The sequence below is a fragment of the Xenopus tropicalis genome, chromosome 8 (genome assembly GCF_000004195.4).
Source record: "Xenopus tropicalis strain Nigerian chromosome 8, UCB_Xtro_10.0, whole genome shotgun sequence".
Lineage (NCBI taxonomy): Eukaryota > Metazoa > Chordata > Amphibia > Anura > Pipidae > Xenopus > Xenopus tropicalis.
In genome coordinates, this window is record NC_030684.2 from 65,699,243 (window position 1) to 65,717,969 (window position 18,727).

At 38.2% G+C, this 18,727-nt stretch overlaps 1 protein-coding gene across 1 annotated transcript; it reads left to right on the forward strand.

Annotated features, from left to right (window-relative positions):
* The first annotated feature begins 5,807 nt into the window (after nt 1-5,807).
* Nucleotides 5,808-18,431, forward strand: cysltr1 (cysteinyl leukotriene receptor 1). Its single transcript, XM_004916899.4, has 2 exons — nt 5,808-6,009; nt 15,576-18,431. The coding sequence occupies exons 1-2, from the start codon at nt 5,979-5,981 to the stop codon at nt 16,643-16,645; spliced, it is 1,101 nt and encodes a 366-aa protein (XP_004916956.1). The 5' UTR covers nt 5,808-5,978; the 3' UTR covers nt 16,646-18,431.
* Nucleotides 18,432-18,727: the final 296 nt, after the last annotated feature.

An 18,727-nucleotide genomic window follows, 5' to 3' on the forward strand; every position in this document is an offset into this window, starting at 1 on the left:
TCTCTGCCTCCAATATATATATATATATATATGTGTTGCTACTGAATTACACCTTCTTTTTATTCACTCTGAATGCTGTGTGCTCAAATCTTTAGACGAACCCCAGCTGCAATATATAGAAACAATCATCAGTCCTCTTAGTTGTGCTTCCCTGCCCTTGAGAACTAGGAGGAGAGATGATCATTTCCATGTAGTGCGGCTGGAGGCCATCTAAAGATTAGAGCAGGAACAGATTGGGATTTTTTTTTAAAATAAAAAATATATAGAAGATGTCTTAGTTTTAGTTAAAGAACCTAAAAATTGTCTATTTTTTGCCTTTAGAGACCCTTTATAAGAGAATTAGGCATCAACTTAAGACTCTTAAAGGAACAGTAACACCAAAAAATGAAAGTGTTCTAAATTAATTGAAATATAATGTACTGTTGCCCTGCAATGGTAAAACTGGGGTGTTTGCTTCAGGAACACTACTATAATTTATATAATAAGCTGCTGTGTAGCTATGGGGGCAGCCATTCAAGCTGGAAAAAAGGAGAAAAGGCACAGGTTACATAGCAGATAACAGATAAGACACCATTGTATTCTACAGGGTTTATTTGTTAGCTGCTATATAACCTGTGCCTTTTCTTCTTTTAAATGGCTGCCCCCATGGCTACACATCAGGGTTTATATAAACTCTAGTAATGTTTCTGAAGCAAACACAAAACTTTTACCAGTGCAGGACAGCAGTACATTATAGTTTAATTTCTTTAAAATATATACATTTGTTGGTGTTACTGTTCCTTTAAGTGTCACAAGACATTTTGCAGAATGTAGGTACTTTCTGTGTCATTAACAGGTAAAATATTCACAATATTCACAAAAATGTTTCCTTTGCAGAATTTAATATAGCTTTTGTAACACCTGCATTTAGTGACCTCCATCACTAGTGGAAAAAAGAATGCAAAATGTATAGTTTGCACCAGTGCACAGTGTTTGTAATAGAACTTTTTACTTAAAAATTACATCCTCTAGTGCAGTTGCAGACCTTGCAATTTCCCCACAGTGAATTGTGTGTAAACTTCGGTTATTAAAAGTACTTGCGTCAAAATGTGCTCCTTGCACTTCCATAAGTTGTGCTCAGCACCACTCAGTCCTTCCTGCCTTCTGTTCTAAATCAGGCGCTGCTGCACCTATCGCGGGGGAACCCTGGAATGTCTGCCACTTCCTGACTAGGCGGGGTTCCCATCCCTTCTCATTCAGTGTCAATAGGTGCAGCACACTTGTGCCTAAAGAGTCTGAATTTTGCATTAATTGTGACAAATTGGATGCAATTGTGCTAGGTGCATCTCTCCCTTGCAACTACAATGACGCTGGATTTCTGGGAAAAAAAACTGGCTTGTGTGAAAAAAAACATGGTGATTGCACTCAGAATTGCACTTCTACCACTTGACTTGCTTTAGGCCTAAACTGTCTCCCTCAGAACTGCTCTCCCTCCACTGATCACTGCCAGTAAGAGCAGTGTACTTCCTGTTTCTCTGCTATATTTATATATACATTGTTCTCTTATGTCCTGAACAATTCACACTAATATTGCAAAAAGCAATCAACACACGCAATTAATTACTTACAAAAATTGCCAGTATAACGCAGGTGCTCTTTTTACTTTCTCCTACATGCCAACTTTATACAGTCCTTCATAGGTTGTGAAGCAATTAAAATTATTACATGTCTTTTGTTTTCTTATTTATGTATTTATTAAGTTTGTCTGATTTTTAATGTACAGGTGCTATGGGGATTAAACTATATTTTTGTGTCTGCAAGATTTCTGAAGTAAGATTATGATCTAATTCAGTTAATTTTGTACATCCTGTACAGGTTTTAGTTGTCAATTTTTTTTGTTATAATTTTCAAGGTTTTTATTTATCTCAAGAAGTGATCAAGCTTTTTCGGCTCATTTACGATATTTCTTTATAAGGGTGACGGCAGAAGTGGAGATTTGTCGCTTCAAGTTAAATCTGCACTACCAGAGGTGACCAATCTCCCAAAAAGGACTTTCTACTGAATAAAATTATAATTGCAGCAATTAAAACTTGCGCCCATTTGGCTTAATCACAGGAAGATGCCTCCATCTGTCTTTTTTTTTGCAATTAGGCAGAATCACTGAGAGTGCTAAGTTTTACTTGTGGTGATCATAATGTTAATCAATGGCAAGTGATTTTTGGGAGATTTGTTGCCCACAGTAGCACAGATATAAATGCGGGTGACCAGTCTCTGCCCTAAACCAGCCCCTTACTGTCTTTTATTGCATACCCTTATTTATCTCTAATCCCTCAATGTTGTGCCAGCCATTGGCATCCCCAGCAAATAATACTTCAGTCGAAAAGGCATTTTGGAGAGCTGCAAGTACAAGGACAGCTCAGTTGAATTAAACCAGAGATAAAAAGAAAAAGTGGGTAGATAATTTGTCCTTTGCCACAAGCATGCAGTTCAACAAAATATTAAATATTAATGATGAGTAAAACTGTACATTTTCACTTTGTCAAAAAAATTGCAAAACTGTGTAAAAATTCACAAAATGCACTGGAGTCAATGGACATTTTTTCACTGCATCTTTTCTTGCATCAAGTCTATTGCAGTCAGTGGGGTTTTTCTTGCACCAATTATAGGTTTCCACTACCCAACAAACTAAGAATTTGCACCCAAAGGAGAAGGAAAGGTCACTGGGGTGATTGTAATCACTTGATACCCAGGGCCAGTACTCCCGTTAGCAGAAACCTGCATTGGCCTGAGGTACCTGCGAGCAAGTGATGCTCTTTCTTCTTCTGCCTTTGCAACGCTTGCCCATGCTCAGTAGATTGAAAAGCTGAACCTAAACAAGAAAGTATTTTTTTCACTCTACTGCGCATGCGCTGGCCAGAACAGTTTTCTGCTAACAGGAGCACTGGCCTGGGGTATCAGGTAAGTGATTGCAATCCCAGAGATTGTAAGCATGCATGCTGGGATAATCGCTCCGCTCATTATTCTTGTTAATAGCTCTAAAAAATGGGGGAATTGCCTGGGGCAATTTTACACAATACAGGTATGGGATCCCTTATCTGGAAACCCGTTATCCAGAAAGTTCTGAATTATGGAAAGGCCATCGCCCATAGACTCCATTACAAGCAAATAATTCTAATTTTTATAAATGATTTCCTTTTTCTCTGTAATAATAAAACAGTACTTTGTATTTGATCCCAACTAAGATATTATTAATCCTTATTGGAGGCAAAACAAACCTATTGGGTTTATTCAATATTTAAATGATGTTTAGCAGATTTAAGCTATGGATCCAAATTACAGAAAGATCCCTTATCCGAAAAAACCCCAGGTCCCGAGCATTCTGGATAACAGGTCCCATACCTGTACAATTTTTTTTATGTCAGTTAAAAGCATACACTGAATGGTGAAGGGTTCCTTATCAAGCATAAAAAACTAATAACTTGTAAGGAAAGGGGCACATTGAGTGGATCATCCCCTTTCATTTGCCTGCATTGTCAAGCATGGCTTTGGCCTGAAGCTACACAGAGCAGATGGAGAGCCCACAAAGCCAAGAGCATCGAAAAACTTGTAGTGCCCTAATGGAGGATTACCTTGCAACAGATTGATATAGAATCATGGATGCTTTGAGAAATGATATAGAATTATGTATGGTTTGAGAAAGCCCATATGGAGGGAAATTAACCTGCAGTGGGTCTCCTGAATGAATATCCATAAGATGAATGATAGTCACACCAAAAGGCCTATGAGTGGTGGCAAAGTCATGCCAAAATATACAGGTACCCATGGCTGCCTGAAGACAACCCCACTGTGGTCTGTTCAAAGAAATGTGAAAGAGACTGTTAAAAGGCTAAAGCACTGAGGGAAAACTGGAAAATTTGAATGTCAATGTGGAGAAGTAACTGTGTGAGTTTTAACACATCGGGCACAATTACGCCAAATGCAGCTCCCCCAATGAGCTTAGCTGAACAGCCTTATGGAAATGGTCCCATTTAGATTAATTTTTAAGTTAAAATTCTCATAAATATACCCATGACAAGTAAGAGAAAACCTAGTACAGGTATGGGATCCCTTATCCGGAAACCCATTATCCAGAAAGCTCCGAATTACGGAATGCCCATCTCCCATAGACTCTATTTTAATCAAATAATTCAGAATTTTAACACTGATTTCCTTTTTCTTTGTAGTAATAAAATAGTACCTTGTAATTGATCCCAACTAAGATATAAATAGTCCTTATTGGATGCAAAACAATCCCATAGGGTTTAATTAATGTTTTATTGATTCTTTAGTAGACTTAAGGTATGGAGATCCAAATTACGGAAAGACCCCTTATCCGGAATACCCTTGGTCCCGAGCATTCTGGATAACGGGTCCTATACCTGTACCTTATTCATTTGTTCTGAATAGAATGCTTTTCAATATGTACGGGTGCACATAAAGACTGAGCCACTAAATCCCTAAAAGTACGTGGTAAGGCTGAGATTTGTTGCCTGCTCTCTCAAACTGCAACATAATTTTGTTGACTAATGTACTTTTTACTCTATTCTACCCCCCTGTACCCTACTCCCCTAACCCCATGTACACACACCAGAGCTATGTGTGGCAGGTGAAAACAAGGGGTTCTCTATGTGCTACTTACATACTCTGTGGGGTATGCTGCACCCTACAGTGACAGTGGCATAACTGGGGCCTTTATTTCTACCTGTGCACTGCATTTTTCACTTTTTTTACAATTAAGAACAATTTTCATCTGAAAAATGAAAAAAAACAAATCACTCAAGCAAAAAGAAATGATTGTTGAATGAGAATCTTTAATTCACTAGTCTCACTGTGCAATGAACCTTTAGGGCTGTGGCACACGGGGAGATTAGTCGCCCGCGACAAATCTCCCATGTCGCAAGAATGTAAATCGCCAGTGGGGTGGCATATGCGGCGCCGCGAGTTGCCTTGAGAGGAAACTTCCACGATTTCGGGGAGATTACACTAATCTCCCCGTGTGCGACAACAATGCAGATACAGCATGGCAAACACAGGAGGCTCCAGCTATGCAGAAAGGCACAGAGGATTATATGGGTGATACTGGGAGTTGGAGTTAAAGAGACAACTGAGTACAGGTCCCAAGAATCAATAGTAGACTATGATGTGTGTTGCTACTTGCCTCACAGTTTCAAAAGCATTTTGCTCTCTTAAAAAAGCCAATAGAATGAATCTAACCTGGTTTGGCTACAGAATGTTAAATCCATAATCAGTGACATTTAACACTCCTTTTGCCATTGGCCCTGGAGTCTGGGTATCTAGAGGGGTGCAATAGGATTTCTGACAGGGCTGCTTTCAGTGATACCTTTGCAGTCATGCCATGCCAAGCATTATAGAAGCTTTTTTTGGCTGCTGTTAGTTTTCACTGGTTGTGCCACCTAGTGTCAGAATGCAACATCTTTTAATAAATATTAATATTTACAAATTTGAACTGAATATTAGATATAAGAATATAGAATATAGATTATTAGGTATAAGAATTTTAAGAGAAGTCATCACTTACTCACATCACTAAAATAGCTTCTCTTGGATATTTGTCATACTTAATACCCAATTTTAAACAGCATAATCCCCTTCCTATTTCTATTACAGAGCATAATAACGTTGGGCAGGATCTGCTAAATCTGCCATATTTTTATTCACATAACTTTCACGTGCCAGTAGAGAATATGGAAATGTAATTAATAAAGGACAAACTGAGCATTAGGCAGCATAATGTGACAGTGAATAATTTGTAGAGACTGCTTTGATGTCAGACTTTTAGCCAGTTGGACTGCGTGTGGCTGAAAGCTGGGCGGTACAGACAGAGGCAAGAAGTCCACAGAGAGTGCAAATAAAGCTCAGCTCACTTCCCTGCTTCCAAGCACAGACAAGATTCTACATTCACGTGCCAGTTTTGTACTGAGCACCAGGGAAACTTTCCAATGCTGTCAGATCAAGACAAGTATTTACATGGTAAGCCTATACATTATTCTGTGCTATTTTCTCAAAAACTAATGTCCCCAAACTTTCTTTAAGAAATCTTTTTATTATTATCATAACAGATATCAAAAGTTTGTCTCGGGGCTCTGTGTAAGGAAACTTGCTTTGCTCTCAGTAAATTAGTGGCTGCAGCAAATTAGTGACTGTATGACTGAAGATGCTGAGTGATGAAGGCACAGCCTTGCTAGCTGTTGGGCTTAGAGCTTATCCACACAGTAAGGTTTTATAGGAAATCTAAGCAGCATCTGAGCTTTGTTTTTTGAAGTAATAAATTGGCAACTTCCCACAGCTTGTCTGCTCAGATTTGGAAGTGAAATGTTTTTATATTATGATAACAATGCAGAATTATTATGGCATAACTAGTGGTTTAATGGGATAAGTGATAAAAGCAAAACTTCAGGTAATAATTCTGTGAACTGGTTCACTGATTTATATGGAGCTGTTTAAAAAAAAAAAAAGAAATCAGTTTATACAGGTATGGGACCCATTATCCAGAATGCTCAGGACCTGTATTTTTTTTTTCCGGAAAAGGGGTCTTTCCGTAATTCGGATGCCCTACCTAAACTCTGCTAAAAACATTATTTAAACATTACATAAATCCAATAGGATTGTTTTGCCTCCAATAAGGATTAATTATATTTTAGTTGGGATCAAGTACAAGGTTCTGTTTTATTATTACAGAGAAAAAGGAAATCATTTTTAAAAAATGTGAATTATTTGATTAAAATGTAGTCTATGGGAGAAGGACTTTACATAATTCGGAACTTTCTGGATAATGGGTTTCCGGATAAGGGATCCTATACCTGTATATGATATTCATCTGAGAATTCAGTGTTAGTAGCCTAGTCCTGGTGATTCTGGAAGTCTCTCAAACTTAGTGGATTTGCACAAGAATAAGCATACTGATACTGATATGGAATATGCAACAATCATTACAACATATGCACCATATGTTGCATATGTGTCATAGCTGGATTGTGAAAAACTATTGTGCCATGTCCCTGAAAATCATGGGTGAACACATAAGTTGAAAATTGACAAGGTTTTTATAATATCGTACAGCATGGCATCAGTTTAACACCCTGAAATGTCATAACATAAAGTACAAACTACATATTATACTGTGTGACAACTTAGGGTGAAGACACACGGAGCTACTAGTAGCAGCTACTTGTCACGTCTACTAAAATAGACAATGCTGATCATTTACTTATAATTGTCCCTATATGTGTTTTAGCAGAGACAATTCTCAGTATTGTCTATGACGGGGTATTTTCTGGTGTTTAGTACTTATGAAAAAGTAGCTGCTACTATTAGCTCTGGGTGTTTTCACACATTTATTAAAGTGTGAACATCATCACCTCTGGTTATCAGGTGTATTTTCACAACACATCTCATATTTACTAAGAACTGTAATTGTGCTTTTGCAGAAGAAATGTGAAAACTTTTCTCTTGATATAAATTCTCTGTGAATATCCACCAGTGTATTTTCATACAGTTGCAGTGGAAAAGTTATTTGTGAAAACTTAGCATGAAGGAGGCAATATGGGTCATGAAAAGCAAAAATGACTTTATAATGGCAGTCTGCAACCCTGAAACTGGAGAAATTTCTCATGGCGAAAATTCATTCTTGTACGTTTGGTTAACTGGCAAATATTTACTGGAGAGACTTCCCCTTGAGAAATGATGCCAATATTTGCTAATGCAAAGCTCTCTAACTGCAACATATTTACCAACTTGATAGTTTTAATTGCTGAGTGGAGGCTCAAACATAGTGAAGAGTGTAAAATTATTGAAATGTAAACTTTCCTATTTTAACAGATTATAGATAATACATTTTTAGGGCCCCTAACTCATTTTAGATACTACTTCATATGGGAACCTTACCCAAAGGCAAGTGGCTCAAAGTGCACCTTAAAGGTGAAGACACATGGAGCTACTAGTAAAAACTAAAACATACGAGCAAGGAGTCTGGTATTCCTTCCCCTACCTGTGATATTATTCATTGTGACACCAACCTGAACTGGATATAAACAGATGAGACCAGATGGTAGCATGCTAGTACACAAAGTCATATAATAAATGGGGTCTCTAGTAGCCTTATTTAGCTCTTCAGCAACAAAAAAAACTATAGATCAATAAATTATCTTATTTCTTGTTCTCTGAAGTCTACACTAATATGATAGCATGGTCTAATACCAGTTCACTTAGTTACATAGTTAAGTTGCATTGAAAAGTTCAACACCTCCAAACAAACCCCAGTGCCCATATACGCACACACTCATACCAATCTATCTATACACTCACATATATAAACTATGTATACTAATAACCATACTAAATAACTGTAGATCCTAAGATCACTATAGTATTGAATATGCTGATTGTTCAAGAACCCACCCAAGCCACTCTTAAAGGCATTAACAGAATCTGCCATCACAACATCACCTGGCAGGGCATTCCACAATCATGTCAGCTTGCAAGCAGCTTTTGTTCCATATAAAACAATCCCAACATTGACAGTCTAACCTCATAGTTTAAATCTTCCATCCCCTTTACCGGTTTAGTTGCACGTCTCTGCACTCTCTCCAGCTCATTAATATCCTTCTCAAGTACTGGAGCCCAAAACTGCACTGCATACTCAAGGTGAGGCCTTACCAGGGACCTATAAAGGGGCAAAATTATGTTTGCATCCCCTCAATGCCCTTTTTTTATACAAGACAGCACTTTATTTGCTTTAGTAGCCACAGAATTACACTGTCTGGAATTAGACAACTTGTTATCTACAAAAATTCCTACATTCCTATAAACATTATTTCATTATTATTTCACATTCTTTCTATTATACTTCTCCTCTCACAAGAAACATCTGTAAAATATGCTTTTGAAGTACTGTAAAGAAAAATGCTAAACAACATACTGTAAAATGTTGGTAGCGGAAGTAGAGAAGTGGGTTGGGTAAGTCATTCAATGAACCCAACAGACAGTCAGGCTAAGCCCTGCATTGGGTAACACGTGATGCATGGCTTTTACATGTAGTACAGTGGTTCACAAACTGGAGCTAGCCCCCTAGGGGGATAACAACAGTATCAGGGAGTCAGCCTGAAGGCAAGTTATGGTGATATTTGCAGACAATCGCCATAAAGTCTCCTAGATACTAAGGCTCAGCTCAGTTGGCAAGAACTATGCTGAATTACTGATATAGAAATGTTTTATTTATCTGCAATTTTGTTACTAGCCAGACCAAATGCTGGACCTCAAAGTAAATGTGAAAATGACCGAAAAACCTATGGGCTGTGGCTAGGATGACACAAGGAACTGAACGAAGATCATAGTTTTCCCATTTTTTCATATTTTACTGCCTAATTTACTTTGTTAGTTTTGTCTTTCTGCTATTTTACATGTTCAATTAACCTAAATTAGACTGACGTGTACCGATCCACTCAGCTGCTCATAGACAAATGAAATCATAAATAAAATATTTGGTCTCTGGGCACCAACTATACAGTTTTTTTTCCATCATTGTACTAGGTGATTTGTGTGTTGAAATATGTACAGTGATAATGCATAAACATATAAGAGCATTAGGGCTATGTCAAGTGACAATGTGTAACCTTGGCCTTCATAACAAGATTTTTTTTAAGTAGATATGCAGTTAGTTTTTAGTTCAGTGTTTTGAATGCAATTTTTTTGTTTGTGTGTATGTTTTAATATTGTATGTGTCTTTACGCTATGAGATTTATGCTTACTTGCACAATAAATTGTTTTAAAGGGCTGATTTCTAAGTAAGGGTTCTAGTTCACTCCACTAAATCCTATAGTAAGCAATTGGCTTTATAAGCACTGTTGGGCTGTTAAGTTCACCCCTACTGTATAAACAACAAGTTGTTGAAATCGGTTTAGGGAAGTAAATGACCTCCATTTCTTAGGTGCCAAGTACACAGGAAATCAACAGCCAATATGACTTACATGTGAAAACAGCATCACAATAAAAACTTCTTAGAATTGGTTTCCTGTCTCATTTCTCTAAAGTATATTTTTTGTAATTATCTTTTGTTTCTAGAAATAATGGAAAGTGGAATTAGATCAATAGGATATGAAGTAAACATTAAGCATGCTGTTGGACCAATGGTCACAAAAAGCACTCATCTTTGCATTGTTATTCATATCTTTGGATTCAACATAATTAATCTGACAAATCCCATCAATCTCTTTGTAGCTGTACATTAATTCCTCTTTCTACATTCTACAATTTCAACAAGGCTTGATTTTCACACCTGTGTAATAGCACAAAAGCTCATGTTTGTGTTCTGCACAGGGGCATATTTACTTGGATGTGAAAATCCATATATATGAGGCATATTTTTGGGCAGATATCACTTATTTACTGAATAGTGTAATAGCATCATTGAGCCCTAAATGCGCTGAAATATGACTGATGAAACATACATATAAATACATAAAAAAATACTAAATACAAATTGTATTCATATGGCTAAAAAAGTTATAGACATAGGAAAACACAGCTGTAACAGACAGCGAGCAATATATTTACAAATACAGTAGCTTTGGCAGCACCCATAATTTCACCATACTATTGTAATGGGTAATAACAAGGAAAATGAATGACATAAAGCAGTGCCTTAAGTAGGATATTTGCATGGAGGATGATCTAGAGCAGTGATCCCCAACCAGTGGCTCGTGAGCAACATGTTGCTCAAATAATGGTTAAAAATCCTGCCGTAGCTTCCAGTATTCTCAGTAGGTACTCATCAACAGTTAACAGACCCTGTGCTGGCTGTACACATTTCCAAATTACGTACAAATAACCCAAGGAGGGTACTCAGTGAAACCGTGTAATTTTATTGAGACATCACAGCATTACATGTTTCGGCTAACAGCCTTCCTCAGGGATATTGCTCCCCAACCCATTGGATGTTGCTCCCAGTGGCCTTAAAGCCAGTGCTTATTGACAAAAACCAAAGTAAAATGCCAAACAGAACCTTCTGTAGGCTGCCAGTCCAGTATGGACTGGACTGGCAGCCTACAGAAGGTTCTATTAATTAGCCAATTATAGCTCGTATTGACAACCCCAGGAACCTTTTTCATGCTTGTGTTGCTCCCCAACACTTTTTCCATTTAATTGTGGCCGCTACCCCCCTCTGTGTGGCCCCCCACCTGTCTGGCTGCTTTGATGTCTTACTCTTGTGTAAGCTTTAAATGGTATCAGTACTGTGATTAACTGCCCCCCCCTGCATGGTTCTCACCTCAGATTCAGGCTGTAATCCCCCTGTATTGTTTAAATATATAATCCCCTGTACTGTTCACACCTTTTAATCTCTGCATTGTTCACCCCCTGCAGTGTTCACACCTCAGGCTCAGGCTGTAATCACCCCCATTATTCCCCTGTTCACACCTCAGGAGCAGTAGAAACCCACAAATAATCCCTGCATACTACAAAAAGAACATATTCTGAGGTGGTACTGCAATTAAAAAGTTTTTTAATATATAGTTATTGTGCAGACTGTAGGAGCAGTGCCAGCATTGTGTCACTGTAGGCTGCCTGTGTGTGCTATACACACAGGCAGCATAGGGCAAGCAGAGTATGGCACACACAGGCAGGGTAAGGAAGGCAGAGTATGGCACACACAGGCCAAGTTTGGCACAAACCAGCCAAGAATGGCACACGCAGGCAGGGTAGGGAAGGCAGAGTATGGCACACACAGGCAGAGTAGGGCAGGCAGAGTATGGCACACACAGGCCAAGTTTGGCACAAACCAGCCAAGAATGACACACACAGTGAAAGTATGGCACATGCAGGCAGGGTAGGGAAGGCAGAGTATGGCACACGCAGGCAGGGTAGGGAAGGCAGAGTATGGCACACACAGGCAGGGTAGGGCAGGCAGAGTATGGCACACACAGGCAGGGTAGGGCAGGCAAAGTATGGCACAAACCAGCCAAGAATGGCACACACAGTGAAAGTATGGCACGCAGGCAGGGTAGGACAGGCAGAGTATGGCACACACAGGCAGGGTAGGGAAGGCAGAGTATGGCACACACAAAGGCAGGGTAGGGCAGGCAGAGTATGGCACACAGGCAGAGTATGGCAGGTTTTTGCTGTACTACAGCCATTAATATGGGTATGGTCATGTGATAAAGGGGAGTGGTAAAAACTGGCTTCCATTATCGGCCCTCCACCAAATAAGTCAGAAAAATTCCGGCCGTTGGTACAACAGAAGTTGGACATTACTGCCCTACAGGCATAGCCTGGTGCTCAGCTAGGGAATTATTTCTAATTTGTGGTGAATGCCTTCAGATATGATTCTGATATGCACCACCTCTCTCATTCCAGTATTTTATGGATTCCTTCCAAAGTATCATCATTAATGATTTCCACAGCCGTTGTAAAAAAAAATCTGCAAATGGTTCTCATAACCCATAATGATGTGATCTAGCAGCCATAATGATGTAATCTAGCAGCAGACCACTTGTCATTAAGTCTATTAAGGGGGAACAGCAGGGGATGCTTTTTATGGCTGATATCAATCAATAGCTTGCACTAATGAGTGTACAAGTACCTTCTGCTTGGAAAGCACCTGAGTTGAGGGATACCAATTATATCTACCTAAGTAAGGTATAAGCAATTAGAATCACATGATGATGATGGCCATGTATATAAATAATATTCAAGAGCTAGTCTTAATATTTTCTACTATTATGGATATAGTAGCTGCCCCAGTGTTTGGGAGACAGCAGTGATCAGTGGGGCACATTGGCCAGAGGCCTTTATTGAGGTTTCATCAGAAAAACTGGCTAAGGTGTTATTAGCAGGAAGTCTGATAAAATGCATCATTGGGCATGGACAAATGTAAACATTAGCGCTTGCTCCTTAACTATGATACTTGTATATATGTATAGCATGCAAAGAGGAACAGATGGAGAGCTCTGAATTATAATACGGTGGTGCTAAGAGCTTCTTACAAAGAAACAGTATGGTCGGGTATATTACATAAAACCATTTTTTACACCAGGATGAAAGCTTATAGAGGGAGTTCAGCCTACCCAGTCAGCCTAAATGTCATAGTTGTGCCTGCAGGGTGACAAATGTAATTCATATGGTCTTAAGTATTCAAAAAAGCCAGTTTATATATTTACATTTTTATCCGCTAAGCAATCCCTACAAATATCTCAATTTTGGCAGACAATGTTTCCATGATATAGCCTTCTTTAGAACAGCTTCTAAGTTTTCTCCACAATAGAGAAGGAATTGTGTTGTGCAGATTAATCATGGTGTGTGAAGTCATAGTATGCCCCAAGATTTGCAGCTATCTGCATATCTAGGCAGCTTTTTTAAACATTCCACAGGCATCGCTGAGCCAGATTAAAGATTCCCAGACATAAACTAGGAGCAGAACCTAATAAACTGCTGGAGAGTAGTTCTACTGAGCCTTTGTTCATGCTAAAATGATGTAAAATAGAGCTGTCTCTGAAATTCTGTATGCTATTAATGTCAGAAGGGAGCGGCCACCTTTATATTTGTAACAGCTGGGAATTACAGCTTATTTGCTGTTGCTATTTGTTTTACAGAATACACATAATCTTAATAGGCATAATATAAAAAAAATATCAGCATCAATATTATAAAAACACCGGGTGATAAATAAGTGTTAAAGTGGTTAGAGTTTATTTAAATGACTGTTAGAACACATAAATACGATACTATAGTGTTCATTTACAAAAGGGGGGGTGGCATTTTTTCCCACAATGCACCCCTATTTACACCTGACACTGTCCTGATTACATAGGCAAAAAGATTTGCTGATTTTACTGAAAAAGTGGCAAGCAGCAAGGCTATTAACATTCATATTATGCCCCTTATTCATATGTATCATTCCGGAGGTGCAAGAAGAAACTCCTTTTGGTACAAGGTGCACTGGGAGTCCTGTACTGACTGCCTATTCAAGGCACATGTTAAGTTTCACCCTTTCACTGATGTTTTTATCCTTGTATGGGCAACCAATCAGTGCAAAATTGGTGGAACAAAATTTGCAAACTTTTGCTCCATATTTAATTTACATGGCCCCATTTTACAATTATTATTTTAAAGACAATTGTGACATTTCAACCTTTGTACTCAAACAGGCAGACATTATGCACTGCATATGCTTCTGGCACTTGTGAAAAGGATATAAGCAACATTCAAAATTTGTAATAGCCGGTTATAATGCATTTTCCAAATGTGGTTGCAAATAAAAAAGCTACATTTTGCTGTACATTTTTTGTCTTGCCAGGTATCATATAATACCTTGAAATAAAAAGCAAGTACAGATAGAGGATCCTTTATCAAAGAAGCTGCTATACAGAAAGCTCCAAATAATGGAAAGGCCATCTCCCATTCACTTCATTTTAATCTGTTACTCTGTAATAATAAAACTATAATAAAACCTATTGGATGTAATCAATGTTTAAATGATTTTTTTGCAGACTTAAGGTATGGTGACCAAAATTATTGAAAGGTCCCTTATCTAGAAAACCCCAGATCCCGAGCATTCTGGATAACAGGTCCCATACCTGTATCATTTCTTGTTTGTAAAACTTTAAAATTTGGCAGGGGACAAGCAGTTGCTTTGTTATTTAAGCTGTGATAGGCTCAAATTTATTTTATGCAAATAAAAAAAACATTATTAGCTAAAAGTTTATATTTTGAATTGCATTTGCAAATATTCAATACCGTGTGACACATTTTTGTTCTATAATTAAAAATGTTGTTTTAGTAGAACAACAGCTACAGATTTGGCTGTCAACTAATGGGAAAGCTTCCTAACAGTCTAATATCTTGGTCCACTTTCTCTATAGTAAAGATAATGCCCCCACTCAGGCTGCTCTCCTACATTGGAAGGAGTGGGCAGAGATGTGGGCAGAGTCTCCTGGTGGGGAGGGGGCAAGGGATGGTTTTGCTGTAGCCCCTCAGAAGATTTTTGTTGGGGGAGTGGGACCTTATAGTTATGCCACAAAACACTGATGTCCTAGCAGCATTTATGGGCCACCACCAGACCACCCATTACAAATAAATGTTGGAAAAATAATTGAGACACAATTTGAATGTGTATCTTTTCGATCCCTCTATCTTTGTTCCTATCTTTGTTCCTAGCTCACTTACCATGTTCATTTGCCATAATTCCTACCCCCCTAAGCAGTTATAGCAATTCAGCATTTACAGAAACACCTGCAACTCTCTGTAAGCACATTACAGAGAAAATACTATAAAACAATGAATTCATTTTAATGCTTGTGTAAGTTGAGGTTTTTTTTGGCAATATTTCACATTTACTAGAGTCTACAGCAAACTCTTGGCATGTTTGTATGTTTATATGTAGAAAAGTCAAGTTTCCTGTTCCTTGAGGTTAATGTGAGATCATAGATTAGGCAGCCATACAGGGTGGACCCATGATACAAACTTTTTGGATAAAGCAAAGATCACACATTTAGTTTTTCTTCTCTATATATATTTCTCACATTTATTGTCCTCTTTTTTTTTAGGTCTTAAATTTGGACACTGGGAAGAAAACATGTTAAATTCAACACATATTCTATCCGCATATGATGATAATAACAGCTGCAGTATTGATGATTTCCGTAACAAAGTCTACTCAACAGCTTATTCCATGTTCACTTTGTTTGGCCTTTTTGGAAACAGTTTTGCTTTATTTGTCCTACTAAAGACCTACAGACAAAGAACTGCCTTCCATATCTACATGATAAACCTGGCCGTTTCAGATCTTCTTTTTATTTGCACTCTTCCATTTCGAATTGTATATTATGTCAGCAAGGGAAGATGGTACTTTGGGAATTTTTTATGCAGGATTAGTTCCTATGTTTTCTACGTGAACTTATATTGCAGCATATTTATTCTAACAGCAATGAGTATTACGCGATTTCTCGCAATAGTTTTTCCTGTCAGAAATTTAAAGCTAGTGTCCATTAAAAGAGCCAAGTGGGCTTGTGCAGGGATATGGATTTTTGTTACTGTAACCAGCTCCCCATTTCTGATGACTGGATCCTATACAGTTGACAACATGACAAAATGCTTTGAGCCCCCGCCTTCCAACGAGGCAAAGATAATGGTCATCGTCCTCAATTATATTTCCCTTGTCTTTGGCTTCATCATTCCATTTGCCATAATTTTGGTCTGCTATACCATGATCATAAAGACACTGCTGAAAAACTCCATGAAAAAGCAACAAGAATCCCGTAAAAAGGCAATTCGAATGATCATCATTGTTATGGCCGTGTTCTTTCTAAGCTTCATGCCATACCATATCCAGCGCACTATACACCTTCATTTTCTGAAAGGAAATAAGAACTGTAAAGAAAGTCTACATATGCAAAAGACAGTTGTCATAACCCTTGCACTCGCAGCATCCAACTGTTGCTTTGATCCACTGCTTTACTTCTTTTCAGGAGAAAACTTCAGGAGGAGGCTTTCCACCTTCAGAAAGCAGTCAGTAACCAGTATGGCTCATGAGGGTAAAAGAAAGAAATCAGCTAGCTCACCTGAGAAAAGTGAAATGATTCCAGAGCTGGAGAAACAAGACAGCAATGAAAGCTAAAATGGCACTTGGGCTGTAAAAGTCTTCTGTAAGAAATACAGAATACAAACTATGGACTCTCACTGAGAAATCTGGTAAAAAAAAATCAATTAGGGTTTTGTAAAAAAGAAAAACATGCACATTTGAGTCTGTTCTGTTGAATGTTCTAGTGAAAGATATTTCAAATGTAAACGATGACAACAAATATGGTACGGAAATTGTCACATTCTCTAGGCATTACATTCCATGTTCATGCAAGGACACAAAAATAGGAGTAAAATTATAATTTGCTACTGACAGACAAAGGCATGCTACTGACTTAAGAAACACTCCTAGTACCGACTTCAGATTTGGACTCCCAAGTTTCCTGAACCTATAGCTGGCCATGCATTTAAAGATCATACTGAGGCTGTAAGGAGACCTGTTGGACAAGGGGAATCCAGCTACGAAATAGTTCTTCTTTTTCTGCATCATTTGAAATCCTGGCAGGGGAGGAGCAACTAAAAGCTGATGTTAAAAATTGTAACAAGCTTTTAGACAGCAAGCACAAACTAAATAACCCACAATGCATTGCACTACAATGTTACTTTCCTTAATGGCATCATGTGTGAAGGGAATTGTGGGATTTGGAGGATGCAGGCTGAAGTCAGGCTGAGGACAGTCTACTTACATTTTTTTTTGAGTCTCAAAGCAGTCAAGTGAACAGGAGAACATATTGCAAAGTTGCTTCAAAATTATGTTTTTCAGAAAGCCTAAGTTGTGTTTTGGTGGTGTTCCCCTTTAATGATGTTTAGAAATAGCTTTTAGATTTATATCTATGTGTTTTATTATCTAAAGACAAATATTATGTATGTTCCATTGCCTCTGTGTGATGCACTGTTTTACTGTATATTGTTATGTACTGTATATACATGTAAGTATACAACTATATTAGGGATGTTCCAAATAAGAGTATTGGTTCTGGTTCTGATTTAGTGCCTGGCTAACCTAAATCCGAAACACTTGACTTTTTGTCACATGAACTCAAAATTTGAAACCATACTACTGTGTGCGCAGCATTCTCTTTAGCCTTTTTCTTTTAGCCTTCCTCAGTTTGGATTTGTTTAATTGACTATTATATGTCAATGGAGTGAGGGGGTGGCAGGAAACTGACAGTGTTGGTTTAATAACTATTTATGGCACTAACAGTATATTATAGAATACAATTTTTCCAATATGGCACATTGAGAACATTGAACATTAAAAGAAAAGCTTAGATGGGAAGCAAAAAGGTTTTTTTTTTAACCTTGAGAACAAAGAAATGCATATATACAAATGCTGTTTCTATGTAATGTAGTATGTATTTGTATTTGCTAAGCAAAGGTCAGTATTAATTCTTCTTAATTAATCCTTCACTGTCCAGAATCCACCAGGGCTGCCCCCAGCCAACTTTTTTGTACCCCTCCCTCTTCTACTGCGTACCGCACTTCCTCCTCGCGGCTGTGATGGGAGGGAGAGTGTGGCGGTTACCGGGGGGGCAGTCTGACACTGTCAGTGATTATCACCCCTGCCTTGGAGTGCTGGGGTCCTCAGTTCAGTTCTGGCTGAGCATTATCTGCATGCAATCTTTTCTCTGCCTCTTTGTTTCCTTCAGGTACTCTGACAACCTCCAACACTCATAGTGGCAGGTGATGACAATTGACCCTAGTGTATATTACAGAACAATTATATTGTAAGCTCCACTGAGCACATGAAGTGGTTGATGTCAAACGCACTGCAGATATGTGTTGATGCTCTACAAGATAAACAATAAAAAATGGTTCCTGTTTTTTAGCATTCTGCCATTTGTAATGAATGAGCCCTCATGCCATCTAAGTGCTTATATGTGAGAAGAATGAGAATGTTTGCAACAGATCAGCCTATGGGTTGTTCCACCTGTGTGTCACAGGGCATCACGTGGAAGTGAAGCACCAGAAAGAACATTAAAATCAACCTGAAAAAAGATTGTTTGATATATGTCCACTGTAATGAGTTCTATAAGGAAAAATTTGCCAAAGACTTGCCCCTATAGGATGCAATGGGTTACTGCATTCGAAAAGATTAAAACCAGCTAAATGTAATAAA

Coding starts and splice junctions, on each gene's coding strand:
- cysltr1 (XM_004916899.4), top strand. CDS start 5,979: ATGCTGTCAGATCAAGACAAGTATTTACATG. Junction 6,010..15,575: donor TCAAGACAAGTATTTACATG/GTAAGCCTATAC, acceptor CTTTTTTTTTAG/GTCTTAAATTTGGACACTGG.